Consider the following 25839-nt stretch of genomic DNA (forward strand, 5'->3'; position numbering starts at 1 on the left):
GAATCGGTCAATTTTTGCACCTAGAATCCAAACTTTAATCATACCACCAGGGTTCCTTACTACGCCCTTCCGTCACATTTGCTTTCCCAAGAAAGCACAGACTTCACTGTATTATGTTAATTTAGCATCTTTTCCTTTGAAGTTTCACCAAAGTAAGGATTAGTTACATAGCCTGTGGTATTTTTGTGAGTGAAATAGCTTAGCCTGGCTCCTAGGATTCCACGACGTGAGTCAGAGCAACGTTACTTTTCAGCAATTAGATCCGTCTCCCAAACGATTGATTATTTGCTCCAGCAAATGAGGATAGCTACTTCATTAGTACACTGGAGAGCTAAAAAACCCCAGGGTTTTGATGCTCTAGAGATTGTGTTACTATGTCAAGCATTGGATTGGGGGATTTTACCTCTCGCTGGAGAGCAGCGCACTCGGGGCCCTGGATATGGATATGGATGGGAATAAGGCAGGAGGAAAAGAGCTTTTGATCCCTCCTACACAGGAGATCTGGCTGATGCAAGGATGGATATTTTAAATGGGAGAAGAAGAGAGGGAAGAACTTTTAGCCTTCTGGTGAGGAAGAAGGTTGTCCCAGAAGTGGATATCTCAGTGTCACAGAGGGTCAGGGAGCAGGCAGGAAAGGAAAGGTTGAGCAGAATCAGGAAGCTGAACGCTGTTGAAAACTGTCTCACAAGAGTAGGGTGGCTGTTTCTTTTCAATGGAAGTTAGCATTCAATTCTTTTCATTGGTCTGCTTTTATTTTTGTGTGTTTAAAATCATCCAGTGGAAGGAGAAAAGGAAAAAAAAATTCTTAAAATCATCACACGCATTCAAAAATAAAACAAACTTCAGGTCACATTTCATAAGACTTTGCAATACAAACTTGTGAACTTCCGAAAGAAAAATATCTGCACTTCTGCTCAGCAAAAGGCATCAGAAAGCAATGGTGCAACCATGAACATTTGACCTATACAGCAAAAATACGGCTAGACTGTAGCATCGTACTCAGGGGATCTATCACCAAGAGCTTCAACTGGGCAGAGATTTCCTGTTAAGTCTCTCCCACCCTTGTTATCATCCCAGAAGCCGAACAACTGGCCTTTAGGATACAGAAAGAAGGAAGTTTTGGAAACTGAAGCACTAGGTACTCAGAATCTGTAAACAAGAAATATCAATAAACCAGGTAAGAACCGATCCCCTTTATTTTTAACGGACACATGTAACCATATACCCATTCAGACAACAAAAAGCTACAGGGAAAGAGCGATGAGGCTATGACAGACACTTGAAAAGCATGAAAATATTTGTTTGGGGATGACACATACACACCCTCCAACTGCACTGATTTTGCTAGACAACACTAGAAGTCAGATCCTAACTTTGGATCCGACCAAAATATCAGTTGGTACCAATTCTTAACACCATCTACTATTCCCAGTTGGAAAAAACCCTTTGTTTTGTGTAAGTTTATAGCCGGTTTCTTGTCTGTAGACAGGTTCTCGGTCCTTCTCTAGAGCTGCTCCCATTCAAGCGGTGCTTTGTGCCTTGCCAGGTCTAGCTAAAGCGCTTGGAAACGGGAGAGGAGAGCGGGTTAAAGCTGCAGCTGCTTTGCAAGGAACTCTTTAGGGGTTCCTCACGGAGTATTTCCAACGGCAGCACTGCTGCACTCGCGCAGCTTCTTCTTTTGCTCTGCCGCCTTTGATCAGAAAAGCAAAGGTAGAGCGGAGGTTGTCATTTTAAAACTAAACAAAAAAAAAAAATAATCTGAAGCTACAGAAGCAGCCAGCGTGTGGAACGAGATTGACTCTAAATGGCAGCAGCTACATGGCGGGTCCCGCAGAACACGGCAAAATCTTAGCGTCTGGCCACAACTGCACCACACTTTTGAAGTGAAAGCACTACGTAAAATAAAAACATTCCCACTCTAGTATCAAACGTGCTACTTAGGCCAAGAAAATTAACTGGCTGAATTGTATTTAGCTTCATTCAAACTCATCCCAAAGAAATAAGACGTAAGCATATTGGGACAAACTTCCACTTGCCTTTACCTAGGCTGCTCGTATCCACCAGTACCCGTGTGCAAACCAGGTAAGCACCAGAAACACACGTTCAAAAGGCCGCACATACTGGAATAATTTGTCAGGCTTACTAATTGGCTTCTCTCCCCAACCTCCTCGTGATCTTAAATACTCTGCAGCACGCATTTCTCGTACCAATGAGAGGGGAACCTTACAAGCTTGTGTTGGAAATTATCAGAGGATACCTTTACAAATGGTGTTAACAAAAGAGGTATTAAAAAGCCACGGAACGGGCGCAAAAACTTGCACCCAGTGTAGAGGTGCGTTGACAGTGTGGCCAAAGAGGCACACCTCCAACGGTATTCTTAAAATGAACGCAGCTGGATGTAGGTGGAAGAAATATTCCGTAGTGGAAAAAGCCTACGTTGGAGGTTGGCCGTGCCAGCTGCGTTTCATCGTCAAACTGGTCATTTTAGCCAAGTACAGCCACAAGCACGCACGCACGCACACTTATCAGGGAGCAATTTGTGGCTGACTAGTAGAGTAACAAAACGCTATCTGCTTTATCGCAAACAACTTCAGTCTCGCGGGAAGACAGGGAAGAAGAGTCTACGGCTCACTGGGCAGAGAGCGCGGCTCAGTCGTCATCACAGAAGAGGATTTTTAGGCCTGCTATTACTCTCTAGTATTTGCCCAAGGAGGAATTCGTCACTTCTTTGCCACATAAACTCTTTTGAACCTTGACGAGAAGTTACAATGGTATGTCGAGAGTCAAACACAGGAGCCATGCTACACCTGTGATAATTAGTCACCACCGCTCATGGGGCTCCTGGTAACAGCGTCCTTTCGGAGAACTGTCAGGGATATCACATGTATAAGCCAGTCTGATGCCTCTGCATGCATATAGCCATTTGAGTGCCACTATATTAAATTCCCCCGAGAGAGGCAGCACCAAGAGATATAAAATAATTTATTGCAAAGTGCGTTTCCATCTGCCCTGTGGGTTACCAATTGCACCCGTGCTCTGCTTCAGGGTGCCAGCCCTCAGGAAATTAGATGGCCTAAAGGCACAGAAAGGAGTTGCATTTTATCAGCATGTAGGTCGTCTCTGATGAAAAGCTCTTAATCACAGACATAGTAGCACAGTACCCAACAGCATGTCATGACTTTTACATTCTCAGGAGGTCTGGCTGCTAGGCAAGTGGCTTTTTTTTTTTTCTTAAATAATTAATATCTGTGATAATTACAGGGGACGGTCTCCTCCTAATAGATTGGTTGCAGGAGATGGCTCTTATCCCCGTAGAACACATTGCTTAGCGACTCCTGTTTCAAATCCCCAGACTCTCTCAGAGGAAAAATTATAATGCTGCCCGTCAAACCACCAGATCCATCATAAAAGGAACTTTGAAAATGAGAGCCAGGTGCCTAGATAGATCTGGTGGCACATCACTATACAGGCCCCAAAAGATAAATATGAGGTATGATCCTGGCAACATTACTTATCGTACGACATAGCCAAGACATGTGGATTAGCTCCACCGAGGGTCTTAGAAAGTGAGCTTGTCAGACCCACAGAGGATAAGAATGATCATGATCCGGTACAGGCTAACCCCAACACCTCAGGCTGGCATGCCAGAAACACCAGGCAAAGACTGATCGAACACAGTTTTGGAGGCGAGTATTGCCAAGACCTGTATACTTACCACCAAGTCCAGAATGCTTGCTCAGAGGGGATGGGGCAATGGAGAAAGAAAACTCAAAAAACAGCTGCCTCAAGAAATGACTTGTATTTGTAAGAAAAGCAATGAATGCCTGGCACAGAGTAAAAAAATGCTCGTATGAAGTTAAAGTGAAAGAACAGAGGCAAATGTTCTTCAAATACCAGCAGCACACATCGTTAACAGTGCAAATATAAACTACAAAATGTTAGACTAATCTAGTCAGCCAGAATACAATGTTAGCCAATGTAGGAAATGGTTGAATTCTGCCACCGATGGCCTTATGGCTAAGAATTAAAAGGACAGGCACATTAAAAAAAACCCTAAAAATCCTATGGTGTGGTTATTTTTTCTTCCCTCCCCCTTTTGCCTGGCGTGTAGGCATGGGCAACGAGGCCCTCTCGGTTATGGCTCTCTGCAGCCGGCCACTGCGACAAGGCAGCGTGGCCTGCGGTGGTTCTCGAGAGTCGCTCGTCCCTTCGGCCCCCGGTAAGCACACAGTGGAGGATGCCACTGCGTCCTCACCAGTCCATGTCGAGGCACAAGTTAACTCGACATGGGGGGTGGCTCTTTGGGAGATGCGCGTTTCAAGGACCTGCGTCCTTGGCTGCTTGAGGAAAGCTAAAATCTCTGACAGGTAGTTATGGATGGCTCTTGTGGAGGTAGCCACAATGCCCAGCTGCAGCTCCATACGGCCCATGGACTGCGACATGAGACCCATGGACTGTGCATGCTCCCTCTTGATATTTTCCAGCAGCTGCACAATCCTACTGTTGGTTTCCATCAACAGCTTCTCTCCCTCTGTTAGCTGGGGCTGCCCTCTCCAACCCCGATCCCTAGGGACAGGCTCAACACCGCGGTGCTCTTCATTCATTTCATCATTTCCCTCCTCCTCAGGAGAGTCACTTTCAAACTGAGGAGTCCTACTGAGTGACTGATCCCCGGGAGACTGTATGTCCATGGTACACTCCGGAGTCCGCGCTGGCGTTTGAAATCCCTCAAAATCCTCCCCAACGTTGCTGTGCGTTTCAGACGAGGACAACGGCCACTGCCAGCTCTCTGTGGTCCTGGCCGGTGAGTCTTCGTCAGAGGCAGGCACCGAAGATTCCTGTTCTTCGGCCGGCGTGGACGGCGAGCTCCCTCGGTGACGGCCAGCTTGCCCCGAGGATCCAGGAACCTCCCCATCTTGTTCCCCAGTGACATCTGGCAATCAAATAAAGGAGCAACAACCACTGTATCTGAGGCCAGGCAGATGGAGGTATCTACATGCATTGGACAACACATAGAAAGAAGCCAGTTGGGAAGCCAGAGTGTATGTGTTTGGGCAAACGGAAGGGCGGACTAAAGTTTAGTGACTGCATTGGGCACGTGGCAGTTGACGTTATTAACTGCTTTTGGTATAAATGCACACTGTCCTGTACCCATAACACACACAGCCGTGCTGCATCCCAAGGCAGGAACTACCCATTCACCTCATCGTGACCGTGACAGGAAATGTCAGTGAACCTATCAAAAAGCTCACCTATGCACTGCAGTGGTGCCAGTCAGAAATCCCTGGGACGAGCTCAGGGCCAAGGGTCCACTTGAGCTTCCTGGGGTGCCAGATGTGCTCCACCACTGGCTGAGGGCAGCCCTTTGTTGCTCTGAAGCACTGCTGGCTATCTTCGCTTTTGTCCGACGGCTCACGTCACCCCCACCCCCAGCGCGCTCTCTCCCAAATCACTGCAGCAGCACGAGGGCGGCCAGCCACAGCACTTATCCCGCGAGCAATGCCCTCCCCAACATTTGCCAGATTTTTCTTGTTCTTTTCTCCAAACAGTAGGTAACGCTATCTGAGGGCATTGCTCGCCAGGATCTCATTGTCTTCTGAAAATAAACTGAGTTTTGCCCTGCCCTGGCTACCTCTTCCCTTGCCTGAGGGCACACGGTGGAAATCGGGGTGCGAGTGCTTCCCTGTGGCAGCTTGGTGTGCAAAGAGGCATTTTCATAGATGTTAACAAGGAGGATATTATGTATGTAATTACCCTAAATCCTCCCCTACAGAAAATGCACTCCCAAAGACTAGAAATGGCTAAGATTCTTGCACCCGCAGCTATCACCGGCTCATAGTAGAGCGTGATCTGCCCAACATCATTCTTGATTACACAAGTCAGTGACTGTAACTCTCACCCTTTCCGTGCTTCAGATTAAAAAAAAAATAGTAGCCCAATTTTTTTTTTTTTGAAGGGGACAATTTGGTCATCAGAAATTAATCTGGGGCGGTCTGGCTAACATCTTGCCGTAGGGTAGCCCAGAGAGGCTGCATTCCTCACACTCAGGCAAGGGACACGTGAGAGGAGCGCTGCTGTCGGCAAGGCTGCGACCTGGACGGCGGCGGCTGAGCGTTGCTAGCTGGCTGGCTGTGCTGCCCACGCTACAGTGGTCTGAAGGCCAGCCGGGTGGCATGCCTACGCTCTGGCATCCCCGTCGTGAAAAATGTTATTCCTTAAGGATTCATTTCTGCTCTGTGAAATACTTTATATGCTGCTCTTCAGGTCTCAATTTGAATCTGTAAGCTTACAGCTGGAAGGTGTTGCTGAGGTCCTGTTAAATGATACTTCTGGTTCTGTTTATGAACCAGAGGGTTCTTTTTGTTTGATTTTTATTTAAAATATGGTTTTAAATGCAAGCTCCTTCTGACAGACCCAAGGATCCCTCCTCCTACATATCAGTCCCTGTCTACCCTAATGTGGCACTCATCATTTCGACACCCCAGTGCCTCTGACATTACACTGCTCTAAAAGGGATTCTGTGTGGCTTAATAGAATTATGATTTTTTTTAAATGCTAAAATAATAGCTATTATTTGTGCATTTAGCATATTCCCTACTTCAAAGTATTCACATTCAAAGTATTCACATTCTTTCTGTGTCTGGCTGGACTGTCCAGTTGCATGTTTTATGGAAAGTGAGGATGAGATCGTATTTGTAAAAAGGCATGAGCTCCTTATGAAAATGAATTTTAGGGACAAACTGTCATGCAATCATTGGCTCTTCCACTCCATGGAGGTTTGAAAGGGACCGTATGTCAACCTAACTGTAATAACTGCTTCTTGGCAATTCCTCTCCCCCTTTGCCTAATTCAGCCGTAGCTGCAATCCTTCATTAACAAATCTCCCTCGACAACTACAGTGTAGGACCATGAAATTATTTCTCAGCATTTTCCTATTTGAGTACACATGAAAAAAAAAGAACAAAAAACCAGGGGACCTATTTTTACCACACATAGCAAACACACGTTTCAGTTAAATTCTATGGAATCGGAGAAAGAGAAGGGATCATATATATATTCATTCTGGTAGAGCCACTGGTCATACAAAATGTCTTTGTATTTCTTTTGACACATCATCAGAAAATTCCCCGTATCTGAAAGCTCCACTTTCCTGATAAGTGTTCTAAACAGACCCCACCTAGAAATTGGTAAGTAATAGACCCAAACTAAATTAAAAGCCAAAAACTGAAGCAAAACAAAATAAAAAAAAACTCCAAACCCCACATTAATTTATGAATATTTCTGTAAATAGTTTCACTGAGTTTAGTTTGTTCAGATTCAGGGGATCGTAACACTTTTGTTATTTGTGCATGTTTACACACATGCCAGAGGCTTCCAAATAAAAGTTTCTCAGAAACAGCATAATAAATTTTTGCAAAGTTCCTAATTCTCTATGAAAATTTACCACTTGCCATCCTCCTAATCAGTATTTTCAGCCTTTCAGAGCTGAAAGAACAGTCTCTGGCATAGGTGAGCAATAACACAAATGACAAAGAGTCCAAGCAAACAGTCTGTGAAAACCCATGGGCAGAAAGTTAATTGTGGAAATTACTGGCGAATACTTATGAATAATGAATACATTCACAGGTTTTAGGATATGTTTGTTAACTCAACTAGCAATGAAAAGGAGGAATATTCATAACTGCTATTATTCATACCAAAGTGTTCAACGACTTTAGTAACTCTGGTTTCTGGAAACTTTGTGAAGCGTTGACGTAGGGCACGGGGAAACCGAGGGTGCGTTACAGGCACGGCCTTACACAAGCTTCCGTTCACTACAAAGCAATCATGGGAAAACTGCCTGAAGGTCAATGGCTGACACCACCTTGCTGACCGTGTCAGTCTTTGCCCAATAAACCCATTCCTTGATGACCAAAGGTCGCCCTAAATTCAGACTGGATCTTGGTAATAGGATTGCACCAGTGGCTAGGTTGGTGCTGTGGAAAAGGTGTGCCAGCCACAGTAGGGACACTGGAAAAACTTGGTTTGGCCAGAAATTTTCCTTATTGGCCAGAAAAGAGGCTGGTTGGTTTGAACAGCTGCTGACAGTAGGGTTGAAGGTGGCGGAAAGAGTTACCTCAACTAAGTGCCTCTACTTCAATTCCTTGGCAAAGTGTTGGCTTCCAAAAGAAAAAACAGAGGGAACTAAGACTGCCAAGTGGGAATTGGCTATAGATTGAGCTATATATCAACACAGTTGATATCACTTGGTTGCCAATTTGGTTTAAAAAAATCTCTTTTAAAATCAAGCTTTAAGTACAGTGGGTACAAAGAAGCACAGCTGGCTTCCTTAGGTGTGAAGCAAGGGCCAGAGGTCAGATTCTCTAATCTTTTGAGTTGTTCCCACCTCACGCACCATTCCTGCAGGCAGCGTTTTGCTCACAGTGGTATATACGACTTAACAGGCAAAATAGGTCACTTACGTCTTTTATAGATCTCTTTATACTTATACCTAGTGACACCAGCCAAGAAAAAATGAGATCTGTTATTAAAGCGGTCCATGTAACGGTAACTAGTGACCAAAGTCCTGGCTATCTTCCTTTCCCTTCTGTTAGATAGGTCCTCCATCTCTGCAGCGAAGCCCATCGCTGGCTGCCTGTATGGGTGTTTGCACTGGGCTGAGACAGAGCTTGGTCTGATGTGGCAGATCAGCAATTGCTCCCGGAGGCCACAGGAGAACTGCTCCATCTTTCGTCATCTGCCGTTTGCCCCATCCTGTTCTGAACATGGTGATTAGAAGCCTGGATCATTCCAGCTTTTAGTTTCATGAATATGTCCACCATTTTGGAGCACTGCTATGCCGTGCTGTCTCTTTGCACCACAATGTTTGTTACCAGTGAGAGTCCTTTAAGTCTGTTATTAGACATATTTTGGATTGTAGCAATTATTGGGTTGAGATACACAGAGAACTGAACAGTTGATTCAGCTGTAGGGATAGAGGACTGAGACAGAGGCCAAGAACAGAGCAGGGCTTTGGATACAGACAAACTTTAGAGACATCAGAGGTATTTCTTTAACTTTTGTTCACTGAAGGTTATTTGAGATTTATGCCTGTGTTGTGCCTTACCTGCCACTTGGACTGGCAGTTGATCCCTCCCCTGAGATGTGCTGCTCTTTAAGAATCCCTCCTTTTGAAATCCCACCATTTCTGTTTCACCTCTGCTACTGGATCGTTGCCTTTTCCATTATCTTTCCTTTCCAGGTTCCCCACCAGTGGAGCTGGACGTGAGGGGTGGGGTACCGTCTTCCTGCTGACAGGTAGGTGGAGATGTTCCTTGGCCACAACAAGTGGGCCAGGAGCTCAACAACAGCGGTAACACAGTTGGGGAGCTTCCTGGGACCTGCCTCTGCTGCTCTGGACCTGGGCCTCTGCCTGTATCTGCATCATGCCTCCTGGGGTGGGTGCATTTTTCAAACTGCTTAGGTACCAAGGTGACAGATGCCTTGTAAATACCTAAGATAGATACAGACAGAAACTGTACCGGGCGCAATCAGTTATGCAAAACTTCATACAATGCCAATTGCACCTATATGCTGTAGTATCACCCACCTTGTCTAGCATCTGCAGTCAACCACAGTCAAATATTTGGCACATGTATTTTTCCTTTTGAAAAGTGGTGGGAACACAGGACATTCGTTCTTCCTTGGTGTCAACAGGTCTAGGCACACGGCCCTTAATGTCAGGTACCGCACATGCACATGTTTTGATCCATCGCCTTCCCTATATATGAGTTTGCAAGTTTAGTTTAATTTCTTTCGTTACCTGAAAAAATTTGTTTCCTTGTCAATAATCTGCAAAAATCAGTTACACAAGTGGTACTAAATCTTAAGGGGTATCTTTACAGATGCTTATTAAAAATGCATAGAGATTTGTTTAAACTACATAAAAGTATGGCTGTGGTGTTGCTTTTATTTATGGATTAATTTTTAAAATTGATTGGATTTATGTAGCTTGTTTTTAGCACAAAGACCAGGAGCAATTAAGCCTACAATTATAAGTTTGCATATATGAAAAAAAAAAAAGGCATTTAAAACAAGTAGGTGCACTTATTTACATTGCATTCCTGTTAGAGTTTTGTCACTTCCCACATATATGCAAAAGACCGTGCCCTGCTTATTTTGTAAGGAAGTAATGTAATAAATACTTCAGGGCAAATGTCTGTGGGTGGGGGGAACGATGTAGAGGGCAATTTGGGCAAACGGTACATATGGGAATGTGGACAACACTTTCAAAGAAGCGGATGAACAAAATTCTAGAACGGCTTTCCATTACTAGTGAAGTGGTAGCAGAAAGACAAGAACCTACTGATTTCACAAGAAAGCTTGATCAGACTACAGAAGTTCACATGAAAATGTGGGTTGTTGTAGAAGCCATTGTACGTGATGAACAGATTTCTACTTCCTCTGGGGAAAAACAGCTGACTCCTACTTGCAGATGGTTAAAAACAGATCTCCGTTACATTAGCTACGTCCACTGAAAACTCAAGTCTTCCTTTGTAGCTATTCAAATAGGAATAGATGTATAAAAAAATTGTCAAAGACCCAAAGTAGGTAAAGTATAACTAGGCCTTCAATGCAATGCTAGGAATTGAAAGACTAACCTTAGCTGAAGCATTGTTTCAGAGTAAAAATATTAAAGGTTAAGATTTAAATCCAAGTTTGCTGTTTATGATCATATTTAGAGGAAAGAAACAACAAGATCAGCCTACAGTTATGTCATGTAAATTTATAGTTTAAAAAATATACAGAAATTGAATGATTTGAGGTTTCATTTAGACAATTAGGCTAATCCTCATAAATCTGCCACCACAAGCACATTTTAATCTGGAATTAACGTCTTCCAGCTCCATCCCAAATGAACAATTTGCAAGATTGTGCTTAAAACACAGTGCCAAAACCACATATTTATCATACTGCAAACAATAGGCAGAGAATAATACTTTAACAGTTAGCATAATGAGGAAATAACAAAAGTGCTTTGCAATACAGTGAAAACATAAACCATTTAGAACACTTTCCTTCTATGAAAATTGAGTAAAAATACTTGTATGTTCTCTGGGATACTGTAAACTCTACAAAGTACACTAAAATGCAAAAAAAAAAAGGGAAAATTATGTAGAATAAATCAGTAAAACATAAAACCTGTTTAGTGACTAAAATTAAACATTTAACATTGAGTACCTATAAAAGCCATTACAGGATTTATGAAAATGATTTGTATGTGTTCACAATAAAGAACTATCAAAACTTTCTTGAAATAAAGTCTTATTCGTGTTTCCAGGGCTGAAAATATCTTCACATTAGTATATATAAGTGACATTTACATATTATAATCACACCATCAAAAGCAATTTTAAGGAAGGCAGACAACTGATATGCTCAAATTCTTTCTGTAGATACAATTTTCAAGTACCAGCTCTTTAACAGTATGTTCAATTAATGAAATAATTATACAGGCATTAAAAATGCACCTGCAATCCTGCAGCCTTACAATTCGGCCTACCTTGAAAGAGGAATGGTCATTGTCTAACAGTGGTTTCTGTTTAAGAACAAAAACAAAGCAGAGAATATAGTCAATACCCACTCCTACCCTGCAAGCCAGGTGGAATTTAAGCGGCAATTTCATATTCTGTTTAAGAGACAGCATTTGAAAATTTGTCCTAGTCACAAAAGAAAGACAATCAACTGAAAGAAAACAAAAAGAAAGGTGGAGGACCTACGACACGTGCAGCCTTCTCTGTTCTTACACTTACTCTCGTGCTTCCACACCGAGGGGAAAAACCAAACGAACTATGATGAATTATCTAAAAACATTTATTTTTAAATTATATTAGAAATTAATTAACATGAGTATGTGAACATTTGAAGAAAAAAAAAAAAAAAAATAGCAGCAAAGGGAGATTTGAGATGAGGGAGACAAGTCCTTCATCTCCCTGGTTCCTGAAAAAGAGAGAGAACACATTAAAAGTGTTGAAAGATTTCCACTGCCCTAACCGTACCATGTTGGGAAACACATGCAACTTCTACTGTTCCTCAAGCACTCATGATTTTGAATATGTGGTTAGATATTCAGTTAATAATATCTGAGTATAGCAAGTGACACTCACGTAGGCCAACATATTTAATTTGTCTGTTTCAAAATGCTACAAAACCCACGTTTTCTTTAACACTTACAATTCCTTTTCCAACTTCTTTTATACCATTGTCTTGTGTGGCTGATGCAGAAAGGTTTTGAAAACCTTTTTGATTACTGTCCTGTAGTAAAGAAAAACAAGTGTCATGAAAGGGCGCTACATACTCAACTATAAGCTGATAAATTCAAAATAATACTAGTGTAAATGAGGAGAACACCCACACAGAGACCCAACCGACCTCTGCTCAGGATTCCCAGTGTTTTTAAAAACGTTAGTTAAAGCTGCCCACCTCAAGTAACATAGACTCTGGTTTGGAGAAGTGTTCAGTCCTACCGGTTAATTTAAGATTCTGTGCCAAAAGTTGCTAATCAGCGCATTGCCAGCTAGGTGCCAATTTTTTTTTCCATGGAAAACAGAGGGTTAGCATTGTTCGCCTTGAAACATGTCAACTTTAAACACTTTTCTCTTATTAAGTGTTTTAAAAGCACATATGGCATGATCCTAATCCTTCTTAGACTGTGGTGGAGTCCCCATGAGTTGTAACCGTGCTACATCAGCAGAAAGATGGGGCTCATATTTTTTCACACATATACTTCACAAATTCCACCCAGAGTCACTGCTTTACGCTTGTGCAAAATGACAACCTGATGACAACCTTTATCTTATTATTATGTTGCTATCTCATTAGAATTTCAAATATGTATTGCAAATCAATTACTTACAAGGATACCCTTGAGGAATTCTTCATTAAGCCTGGTGCCTTTTGCTCTCATCTTCTAAAATACAGTGTCTGGTGAAGATCAGAAAACCTTCTTCCTATATAGAAGCACTGCAGATGCTGGAAACTATCAAAGGAGTCGATGTCGTGAGTGCTGTAAAAGTTGCTTTCATGGTATTTCCATTGTTTCCTGCAGACAAATCTCCATCATCAACTCCACCACAGTGAAATAAAAAAATGATTTTTTGAACCCAGACGTCTTTGTGAGCGGTTTCTTCAAACACAACATAACACTGTAAGCTAATCCGCTGTTTGGCATTCATTTATATATATTTGCTCTGCAATTTCATTGTTTCAGATGCCATTAGAATGTGCCACCTTTGAAACAATGGACAACAGGAATGGGATGAAGTGTGAATGCTTATTGCAGACAGAGCTAATAATATTTCTTTTGAATGCCATCAACTGATATTTTTCTATTCAAATGCCGCAAAGACTTGGTGCCAAGTAACAATATTCTGTGTTGATGATATCACAGTTATTCTGTATCTGAGAGGTGGTACTAGTCCCTAAACTGTTCAAAGAAGGAAAATCCTACATTTGTATTTGGTACTGTAGCCGACATCAAAACCCAAAGATCACTATCAACACGTACAGAGGGATTATTTTATATTGATTACCACATCAAATCTAAGAACAAACCAACCACCACCCCTGGCTCACAACTGTAATATTAATGCAGATTAATTATTCTTGCCATTCCATTTCACTAAAAAATTTCACCTGCTCTATTCTTCATTTTGTATTTTCTCTTAGAAGATTTTTATATTAGGTTTTTAAAATTAAACACTGTCCACTTTAGCTTTCACCAAAAATTCCAAATTGCTCACCATATCAAACCCATTTCTTGGCAGTTAAAAAAGCTTAGGAGTATAAAACTTTTAAATCATGTATCTAGATATTTATAGATCTTAGTTTATGGATGTGTTGCTTAAGTATCATTTTAAAATTCTCCATCCACAATAAGTTATCGATAAACAAGTTCAAATAAAAAATGAAGGAAAAGCCCGTTGAAACAAAGCTTTTCATGAGCCACATGCATTTTTTATGAAGAGTTACACTCATTATTTTAGAATATTAATTTTGAACCTCTAATTATACCTATTTTCTCTAGTGACCATGAAAATTACGACTGAAAAAATGCATTGGGAGTTTCACAAACTTTCTTTTAATGTTTTATTTTTAGAGTATTTTCAAATCTTCATTTTAATTTGCTGCATGAAATTTTTGGTTATTCTTCAGTATTAATGGGCTGACTACACATTACCCAGAATTATATTTTAAGTACTGCCTCCAAAAAATTGCTGCTACAACTAACTGCTAGTTTACATGTTGCCATAGCTTACTCATTCAACAATTCTTGAAAACCTGCAAGCCACAAAAGAAAAAAGAAGGCATCTTCCTCCTCCCCAATGTCCCACAAAACCCAAAAAGTAGTTTTATTATTGAAATCCCATCCTCTCCAAACATACATTTTGGAAGTTGGATGCTATCTCTCTGAGTTAGGCAATTACTGTAAGCAGAAAGTCAGTGGCACAGACGAAGTACAGTTTTAGTAATTTTTAGTAATTTGTGTTATGTAACTGCAGTAAAGTGATAATACTGCCCATGCCATACTGCAGGGAACCTAAAGATTTTATTACCTATCGCTTTAGACACAAACATCATACCTTCTATCCTGAACATAAAAAATACAGCTTACGTCCTTCCCTTCTCCTGTCCTCCCAATGAGCCAGAACCCCTCTCAAGACAACCAACACAACCAGTCAAACAAAATCAGGAGAGCCATTATTTTCATCTTAACTCCTTCCCTCACCTATGACCCAGAAAACTGAATTTTTGGTTGACAGAATATTCTACAATAACAATGTAAAGATTTCTTTATATGCTGCCAAAACATACTTTTTCAGAAAAATACCAGTAGCAATGGGTTTATGCTATCATATTCTCTGCATGGAGAATAGAAAATATCACTAGCTGGAACCTCTGTCAGCAACCTGAAAGGAGGTCAGGAAAGAGCAGAAAAATAAAGAGTGGAAAATAACCTGATTTTGTCCTGTTTAATGCTAAAAAGGAAAAGCTTCCCTGGTGAGAGAAGACACTGCCTACAGCCTAGCTTTCCTTTCTGTGACGCTGAACTTTGCCGAAGAGCAGGACAAGGACTGTTTTACCAGCTATCACCCAGGGGCTCAGGGAGGTTTGAGACTCTTCCTTTGGCTAGACATCATGAAAACGTGTGAATGACACGGTCCCTGCTCAGGAGAGCTCACAATCTAGGAAAGCAAAATGACATACAGGAGTATGGAAAAAATACAGCTAAACACAAACAAACTTTGTATACATGTATATAGGGTTACATTTATCAAAAACTATTAAAATAGCACCGCTATTTCTACCTGCCCCTCTGCCTAGCCATCGTTACTGAGAGGATTGCTTAAAAGGGATCACAGGGGAGGTGGGTCTTAAGGAGAGATTTCAAGGAGAAGGTAGTGGCCTTATGAATCAGTTCAGGGAGGGCACTCCATGCATACGGGACAGCGTGGAAGGTGTGGTACTGAGAACTTAAAATTGTGCAGAGCAGCATTTCTCCAGGTCAAAGGTTCAAGTGTGGTGTGCAAAATCCCTATTTCCTGAGACAGAGACAGTGTGGTTACGGGAGCAACACTTGGCCACTAAAAAGACAAGTGGAATCACTAACATCGGACTACACTGAGGATATGTCACTAGCCACATATTCTCTGTGGTTGCCAGTTAGCACAGGAACTGTGAGGAGATGGTATGGAAGGGTCTGGCAAAGAGTTGGATACAAAGAAGGAAAAAAGGCAAAATGAAGGAAAGGAGACAAAAGGAAGAAATGTGGGAATATTTTCAAATGTAGTCTTCTGTTTGAGTTCTTAGTGTGTTTGCAATTTATTAACTAAATAACTAAAAAACATATACAGTAATTAATGTACATTTGACACCATAAAATAAACTGGACCATATGCCAACATTTACATTATGTTATTATCCTTCACTATGGAAAGGTGAGAAACAGGTTAAACAAGAGACAAAATGCTTCCCCTTACCCTTCTTCTTCCGTACTGAAGCTTGGAAATAGAAAGGGAATGAACTGTGAATCAATTCTGAAGGTAATTTTTATACGCTAAATCCTCATCTGTCATTTTGAGCATAAACATTTCTCTTCCATCTAAGAAGTTAGCCTCTCCCTGCTAGCCTCTACTCCGCACGTATCTATCAAACCACAGCAGATAAACAGCTTGGCAAAAGCACAGTTTATCAAGGTTTAGACCTTAACTACAAGAAATTGCTCTCCTGCCAATATTAGGGATACACGTACTATTTTTTTTTTTCCTAAATTCTTTTTTTAAAAATAGTAATTGGGGCAACTTATTGACACCAGGGCTTTCAAAACTATGACAACAGGGCGTTTTCAAATCTTTGCAGATTGAAGTGGAAAGGAATCATTAGCACACGGTATCTGCCATATTTTGGATTAACTCATTTGCAAGAGAACAACTGACGTGGTCTGCTCAGTATTATGGAGAACAGAGTAGCTAAAACGTGTCACTAAAACCATAAGCAGAATTAAGAGCCAGGCAAAGGAAGTGACTGTAAGATGTGCAATTTTTTTTTTTTTTAAATTATGTTGTTTAGCTTAGCTAGGAGAAATTACAAAAATATATACTCTAAGGGAAAACAAATGGGGAATTTCTATTTATCTTTTTCCTCTATTATATAACAAGGGACACTCAATAAAATTAAAGGCATCACATTTAAAACCAATAAAAAGAAAATACATTTGTACACAGCACAGGATTAGCCTGTGGAATTCTTTGCCACAAGACATTATTGCGACCATGAGCTGCTTCAGTTCAGAAAAAAGATTACACATATATATTGATGAGAACATCCGCAGTGTTCATCTGTACATACTTCCTATTTACTTTGCACATATGTCTTATGAAAAAAATGCTTATTCATTAGATATGGATATAAAAATGTGGGTGTTCTCATAGTTATACAGATGTCCAATATATACACATATACATATAAAGATATATAAATTATATATAAATACACACATACAGTCTGTGTTTTATGTCAGAAGACAACTTTTAACTGATGATAGTGAGAACATTTTACTTTTGGAAGCTTGTTTGGCTGTTGTGCAATTTAAGAATTCTTGCTCCTTCTGACAATAGCCCTTTTACAGGTCAAATATTAAAATAAGTAGACCACAGATGTTACTTAGAACAGTAGGCATACTGTTTGCTAGGGTGGCAGATGTTCAGAGCTCGTATTTACAGTCTTGCTTAGGAAGAAGATAAATTTCTGCCATGCTCTAGCATTACCACAGCTTAATTAGAGGACATAACTTCTGGAACATGCTTTCAGGACTATTCTCCACAGTAGGAAAGTCTTGCCACTGTAACATTTGCCCCATCTGGATAAAGACACGGATGGGAAATGTGCTTAAGGATTCAAGTATGTCCCACGGCTGCTAGGCACAAGAGCTGCAGTGGTTTCTACCAGCCGATGAGAACAACTAGCAGATCTAATGCTAGAACCTGAACAGGGGGACGAGAAAGCGAAAATACGTGGTGTTCATTGCAGAGGTAACTACTAGTAATAAGCTATTTTCACCTAGAAAAGAGCACTGCTTCTCTCTGCTTTAAGAGCAGTATCTACCACGTAAGACTGAAAAGTAAGAGAAATAGAAGAGTACCCTCAGTTTGAAAGTGATTTGCTGAGGGGGATAATGAAAGGGGGAAAACGATGCCTAAGAATTTCTGTCCCCTTGGGAAAGCTTGTTGATAAGTCAGTCAAGTTTTACACCTTCCTAGCACTCCATGAAAGGAAAACAAATCAAAACACCCAAACCGAAAAAGCGACTCCAGAAATACTTTACATCTTAATCCTGGAAGAAAAATTATGGAGCATTCTTATACTGCTGAAACCTTTAGTTAGGCTCCTAAATTTCCCAGCACAGAAAACATCAAATTTTCTGATATCTGTTAGAGCTAAATAACCAGACTTTTGGTCTTCATTTGGCTGTTATACCATAAAGAAGACAGTAATGACTTCCAGCACCCTTTGTTGGTAAGAACTCCCTCTGAAGCTATGTGACTTGACTCACTAAAGGATGGATGGAGTTCATCTGCCCCAGAAGACACTGACTTCTAGGGGAAAAAAAAAAAGTGGCCACAAGGCTTTGATTCTTTCCACTTGGCCTTCATATGAGTCCATGCCAGAAAAAAAAAAAATTATAAAATGTAAGTATTTAAATCAATGTAGGATTACATGGAAAAATGGTTTTATTATATGATGGACACTATTAGTCTGTAATGAGGGACATGGTTGGTTTTTATACCCAGTTATAACTTGCCAAACACACTGTTCTAGTGTAACAGCCATATATAAATATGCACTGAGCTTTGTTCTTTGTATGGATGGTCCACCCATAACGTATTTATTACTCTAGCTGCAGAAATTCTACTTTTTAATGACCTACATGATTAAAACCAGAAAGAACAAAACTATTGCCTTCCTCACTTCTAGAAAATAAATCAAAATTCCCAAAGAATTATGCATATCTAGAATGTGGATGATCAAGCACATGTCTGAAAATTAGCAAATAAAAGACTGAATGCTCAATACTTTTTTATTACCAATAGTGAAAAGAATTAAGTTTATATCATGCACAGAAGTCAAAGTGATATCATAATATGCACTTTTTCAGATCAGAGTCTAATGAAAACAAGTTGAAGTCGAAGCTGCTTTAACACTGTCAGCTTTTTAACAACAGCTTCTGGCAGCTTACCTTTATCCACTAATGAGAGGCCACAGAAATTTAAAATAAAACAATATTAGATGAACTGAAAATTTAGAAAGCAAAGCTAACAAGATATGATACGGCATTACTTTTTAGTAGATGTGCCAAACTTTGATGATGCATAAAATGTATCAACATTCTCTTGCGTAGCAGTAAAGGCACAAGTTTAAACAAAAATTATTCATGCAAATCATGCATATTTGAACTCTCCGAAGATGCAGCATTCTTAAAACCTTTTCTCTTCTATACACTGTACACAGTGCCGTTCCTTTTAGTCAATTTAAAATATATACATATATATTTTTACATTTCTATTATGCCAGCATGCTTGTCAAAAAACACTTTCTTACCAAGCTCTTCAAGCTCTGAGGTCATTGACTTAGACCGCAAGGTCAGTGCAGTGGTTGGAGCTCGCTTAGGAGGTGGTGGAGCTTTGCATAAACAGAAGGATATACAGTGTAAGTAAATACACATCTCTCAAACGCTATGTTCACATACACAATTCCATATTTATTTCAAAGAATATGCTACATTAAATAAGGTAATAATACATACATGCAAGCGGAGGAAAAAACCCTGAGAGGCTTTTCACGTACTGAATTTCTATACCATTTCTACTTTTAGCGTAGGTTGTTTGACACATCAGCAAGCTTTTATGTAACGGGATGCATAGAAACATTTAAAGCTAAATAACTATGCACTTCTATTTTTCAGTAGGAATAAGACTTTCTAGAGAAAGTGCCTCACAGCGGTTGTGACCTTCCTTCTAAGAAATGTACATAGCTAAAGATCTCCTGGAGACCAGCCAATCTCTGCCAGATTAATTTCATCTTTGAAGAAACTGTTAAATCTGAGAAATACAAGAAAGAAGATTCAAATTTATCTTAACAGTTACGGTGAGACTAGGGAAAACAGGTGAGCCTCAGAATAAATAAGAACTGAAAATATGAAGGAAATCATCTAGCACAGAAACTAAAACCCAGGAGGTGTTTTAGTAGTCTGATAACCAATGTTTCTGGCAGCCAGAAAGGAGTATAACATGCCAATGTTGGTATAAAAGCTGGAGATTTAGAATCATAGAATGGTTTGGGTTGGAAGGGAACTTTAAAGGCCATCCAGTCCAACCCCCCCTGCAAGGAGCAGGGACATCTCCAACCAGATCAGGTTGCTCAGAGCCCCATCCAGCCTGGCCTTGAATGTTTCCAGGGACGGGGCATCTACCACCTCTCTGGGATTTCCACTAAACAGAAATGTCTCAGGTACAGCAGGAAAAAGATTCTTAAGTGCTTTGGTCAATACCATGAAGTTACACCCTTTTGACAAAAGGTGGCAAAGCAGTTTGAGGGCGAGAAAGAGTGATGGGGGAAAGAAGTAGACAACATTCTTCCTGCATCACCTATATCAACTATATTAGCGTCATCCTTGCCCTGTTAAGCTCCATCATCATCTTACAGAGGCTTGAATGACAGTGTGTCAAAAGAAAGCAAAAATCCAGCTCAGGTTCAGTGCCAGACATGAGGCTGTGTAAGTACTGCACACATCCGCTTCAGCCTGAGGTCTGCCCTTGCCCAACAAGAGAATTGACAACAAATCTGTGAGGGAAACTGCACAAAGTACTGGATTTGTTAAACAAGGCTGGGTATCTGACACTGGCCTCACTATAAAGGAGACTGACGGCGAGAAAATCCTTCCACACAATTCCTAGGGCACAACGGCAATTGCCAGGTAACAAGAAAGGCAACCAACTTCCAGCAAAAAGGGACGAGAATCAAAAGCGAATGTTTTTGGCAAATGACAAATAGAAGACAATAGAAGGCTCTGGAAAGATAATAAAGAACTGAGTTTGTTTTTACAGAAGCAACTTCCCTTTGGGTTGTATACAACAGCATTTTTCTTTGAGGCCAATATGACACATCCCAAAAGGCAGAGGTGAAAGGTTTGTTTAAAATGTGTGAATAGTAATTCTATCCAGATAAAAATCATGCAGGACCATGTCTGGACATTATTTACTTTAATAGAGCCTTTTTTTCCCCTCCTAAGGCACTTCATTTATGTATTTTTAAAAGCTGTAGATGTCAGGAGCGCTCACAATGCAGACAGAAAGTTTTACTCATGGACAAAGAGGGAGCCCTCGGGGGCCAGCTTCTGGTCCACTCTCGTGTTGCAGAGCCAGGCAGCCGTGAGTGACAATTCAAGAAACTTGTGGGAGGAACAGGAATTTTCAAGAATGTGATGTTGCTGTACTGAACACTAGTTTGCAGCAGTAATCTTTTGTGCTTAATGATAATTATAGGGGCCTAATGACTTCCCAGAGTAGCTGAGCAAACTCAAAGAGTTTCTAAGGTGAAGGTAACAGTGCAAAATCAAATTTTTTTCTTTTTTTTTTTTTTTTTTTTTTGGTGAAGTTTTGGGGGTGTTTTTGTGGGTGAGGGGTAACACACTGAAATTCTTAAGAGAGTAGCTCAATGTTATGATATAGATTTACCCATAATCTCCATTAAAGTTAACATTAAAACAAACGCCTAGGTTGGAAAAAAACTTGTCCTGTTTGCACCCAGACAATTTGTTCCCTAAGTCTTTGTGGCACATGACGCTGTAGTAACCTTTCTTGGAGTAGCTGCTTTCTGACTAGCAGCCAAGTGGCAGAAAAAGAAGGTGTGCATGTTTTCTGGTTTTGGGAGGAGAAGGAATTTTCCTTGGCTGGATTGCTACCAGAACTTCAGTCTAAACATATTGCTTGCTTTCCTTGTTCTTACAGAGGTCCTTTCTAAAACACGTGTTTTACAAAACTGTCAGTTCTCAATGATTTCAAGAGGAGTCAAACTAACCTAATCTGAAATACATTTGGAATTAATCAATAAAAGATAATCTGTTCTTTGTGATTTTTCTCTCTCAATACTGCAAGAAACTTTACTATAAGATATTCAAACATATAGATGTATAAAGATCCATAAAGATGAAATTTCATGGCAAGTATGACCTTTTTGTCACATATTAATGCATAACTCACTGGAATTAATAGACTCTAAATTAAATAAGAGAAGAGTATTCAAAAATTTATAAGTGAAATCTATAAAGTAGAATTGATAAAACAGTAATTTCGCATCCATATTCTGTTTTCTGCAGAGCAAGACCAAAAGCAGTTTATTAGGAAAAGAGGAAAATGTACCTTTCTTTCTAGCCGTGTCATCTGGATCAAGATTCCTGGTTACTGTGACAACCTTAAGAACTAGGTGATTGCCTCCTTGCCGAATCATGTTCACCACCTGCCTGTGGCCAACTTTCACTACATTCTCGTTATTAACCTGCAAAGAAAGAAAATAGTCTTTTAGACAAAAATGCAGGAAAATGCTGTTCATTCAGTTTTAAAAACAGAAGGTGGAAAGAACAGGAAGATATAGAATTTCTAATTACGGTCTTATAATAAAAATACGTATTTAAGAGGCAGCGTATAGCTGACATAATAACAGGAAACCAAAGCTAGCTCTTCATGAAATATGCAACTAATTTCCTTATAATTACCAGTTTAAAAAGAAAAAAGTTAATGAGTTCAACCAAATCTTTCCCTTTACACACTTTATTTCCAACAATTAGCATGCTACAACTCTGCATTTCATACGCTGAAAATATTTTCTTAAATGATAGCCATTTTTCATGAGTGCATTATCCACAAACCTTTATATGCATTTTACACTCTCTAACATAACCAACGAGGTATTAAAAAATTTTTCTTTTCAGATCATCTAGGAACAAAGATTTTTCACTCCTGAAGCAAACTCTAATGCTCAAGAGACATTCTTTTATTTTATATTCTTCGCTCATTTCCCAGCATCTTCCTTTCGCTAGTTTCTGGAAGGATCTGATGTCCTGGAAGCAAAGGCAACAGAGCCACAGCAGTCCAAGAGAGTCTTCATGGAAAAAGAGGAGCTAACGATATGAAGCCCTGACCAGCTATTATGGTCATGGCAATTAAACTTTAAATTGCACTGAAATATTAAACTTTAAAATGTATACTCTCCGGGTAATTCCTAGTGCTACATCATCATTTTTGCTGTATACGTCTTTCCATAATATTATCAGACACAGAAGAAAGCATAAAAACTGTAAATAAGCACAGATAAAGGTAATTTATTTTTTAATTCGGTCTATAAGAAGTCACTGAAAGTGATCAGAAATCTGAATTATAGCAGCATATAAGACCGAAGTGCTGCACGTGCTACTTGAACATAAAAGCTACGGAGGAGTGGAATCAGCGAAGAAGAGATGCTGCCAGAATTCATGCTGGGAACTTGATCTCTATCCAAAATTCAACTGACTCAGTTATATTTCACTGAGATCACTCAGTGCCTTCCAAAATGAACAGTCATTTTCAAACTCAGTGTTTTTAGCCTCCTCTATTTATTCTGACAAGCTGGGCATTTCACACTCTAAAGAATTTACAGTTTAGAGCAAAATCTCTCATTAAATATTATTGCCATTTAGCAGAACAAGCACAAGCAGACCCATTCCAACTTGAAATCCTTTTTCCACCCATCGCATCAAAGGAAAATCTTGCGCTTTTTTTCAGGCTTTAGCTGAGACAAAATATATTATGATGAAATAACATCTTGGTAAACCGCATTTTTAATACAATGCTGCAGTCAGAAGTCTGAGAGTTTGGTCTGTGCGCCCTGTCTACAGGCTTGAGGTACTTTTTCAGATGCTTTTTTAGTTTCCTATACATTAATGTAGGTGTAACACATGCTGAACATCCAGAACTGTTGAGCAGGCAAATATGAAGTTCTCCAATTCTGTAGGTGGAGGATATAAAAGAATATCAATTTGAATAGAACTGTTGCTGGTTTGGTTTATTTTATACCTTCTCAGCATCTGGTATTTAATTACAAGATAGGGTATTTATTGAACTGGACCAATGGTGTCTAAATTTAATCTAAAAAGGAGTTGTCCATTTTCTTCCAAATTCCTTCCAGCATTAAAACCTCAACCAGGTAATTCTTCTTTACAGCGAAAAAGTTCACGCAATCAAGAACTACAGAATGCATCTACCCTAGCTTTAGTGGAATTAAATTTTAAGGTTGGAAGCCAGTATGGATTAGAATATATCCCCTAGTGCTGTCAAAAAATAGAAACCTCCAAATAAATAAAAAGTTAATATTAATCAAACACATGTACACTTCACTAGTGCAAAGTGATAAATGTGTAAAATGATAAACAGCTTATGCAGGATACCATCTGCTCGCATTGTTATGTGCAATGATATTTAACATTTAGAGCAAGAGCAGATATAAACGGCACATTTTTTAAAGCTGTCTCAGAAACCGAACCTGTAAATGACTGTTTATAGCAGCTTTGCTTAAAAGGCACAGTCACAAAAGTTGGTACCAAAAAGACTTATATTGCAAAAATAAAAATATTGATAGGAGATCTGAAGATGATTTAAGTCAAAGAGTTTACAGAAATACTTGACAACAAAATAATAATGAAATCAGCAGAGCAGTACCTCATCTTCACTGTCTTTAGCATCTCAGTGGGCAAAACTGGAGCACGGTTACGAAGCAGTAACATCAGAATTGTCAATTGCTTATAAGGATTTCAGTCACGGACTCACTATAACTTTTAACTTTCTTAAATATTTTACATATAACCCAAATAACTGCAGAAATGGTCATTAAACAACAAGACACCAGAGTTCTAGCAGGCTTGTTTGATAGTTTTAGTCGGATATTATTCAGCGAAATTCTGCAGGTGTGAATAATTTGATGAGAGTGTATCTCTGCTTCCACCTCAAGCTTTGGCAGTGGGGAGATGACCACTGCAGCTCATCTACGCTTTGTAAACAAGCTGAAGAAGGGAGATCTTCCCAATCAGTAAGAAAGATCTCTATTTCACCTGTGCCAATTAATTTAATAATCACGTGTGTACTTGGTGTTGAACGTGATCACATTCTTCGAAACATTAAACAAAATATTTTTGCTTTTAGTGGCCAAGTGTTGAGAAGGACGTTCTATAAATAGCTAAACTAGCAAAGTTGGTTTGCAGGCACAAATTTGCGTCTCTCTCTCTTCTTCAACCCAATCTTTCAGCGTATTTTCTGTGACCTTTCACTGCAAAACTTTAAGTTTTTTTTTCTTTGACTCTCCCCCAAAACCTCCCAGCATAGAACATTTTTTCCCATGTCCTTCACAAATAAGTGAAAATAGATTATAGAACTAGATACATGCTGAGGCTGTTTCCATGCTACATCAACGGCAACTGGTCATCCAACAAGCCAAATGCAAGGAAAATCCTTCCTTGGGCCAGCCAACGATGTCAATAGCTCTCCTCTATCCATTCCCAGCTCTCGGGTAAAGCCTCAGAACTTTATATTCTTGAAATTCATAATTTATTATCATTTGCTTAGAACTGGGCAGTGGGATGGAAGTTACTTTGAGAGTGCAAGTCAGTGTGGCCACAGAGATGCTGCTGAGAGGTACAGAAAATTGGAAATTGGTCATTTCAGGTACATTAACACACCACTAAATGATCACCATACTGCCTACAGGGCAGCTAGTATTTACTTTAGAAGCACAGTCAGGGATAGAATTACCTTGAAATCTGTTTTCTGAAGATTAAATTTACCCCTCTGCCCCTCAAATAAACCTGTCCTTCCATATCTTAAAGAAAATTAAAGAGTGCATTAATCTTTATCGGATTCATTCCCTCCAGAAGCCACAACTGGATGGGTCCCTCTTCTCCTGCCACACACCATCACCAGGCAAAATTTGATTGCAAACAGACTCTTCACTGTGTAAATACATGCATTTAATTTACTTACACGCGCAGATTTAGGACAGGAAAGAACAAATGTTACTACTTGAAAATGTGGAGTTTTTTTGAAGAGTACATTAATGAGTGTCCCAGAGATGCTGGGGTAGATTTTATGTACAGTGGGACAGGCTGCATAAAAGTGGTTTTTTTCTGTAATTTGTAACTATGCAATGGGTTGTAAAACAAAACAAAATAAAATAAAATAAAAATTAAATTAAATTAAAATAAAATAACATAAAATAACC

The 25839-nt window shown here is 39.8% G+C and overlaps 1 protein-coding gene across 2 annotated transcripts in view; it reads right to left on the reverse strand.

The window, feature by feature from the left end:
- Window positions 1–25839, reverse strand: part of SHANK2 (SH3 and multiple ankyrin repeat domains 2) — a 318926-nt gene that overhangs the window by 20714 nt on the left and 272373 nt on the right. For both annotated transcript variants that reach the window (XM_086748644.1, XM_086748645.1), the window contains 2 exons: window positions 21957–22092; window positions 19138–19218 (listed from right to left, as the gene is read on the reverse strand). In XM_086748644.1, coding sequence (XP_086604770.1) covers window positions 19138–19218; window positions 21957–22092 — 217 coding nt within the window. The remainder of the gene's footprint in view (window positions 1–19137; window positions 19219–21956; window positions 22093–25839) is intronic.

The sequence above is a fragment of the Chlamydotis macqueenii genome, chromosome 5 (assembly GCF_036417535.1).
Source record: "Chlamydotis macqueenii isolate bChlMac1 chromosome 5, bChlMac1.mat, whole genome shotgun sequence".
NCBI classification, from domain to species: Eukaryota; Metazoa; Chordata; class Aves; order Otidiformes; family Otididae; genus Chlamydotis; species Chlamydotis macqueenii.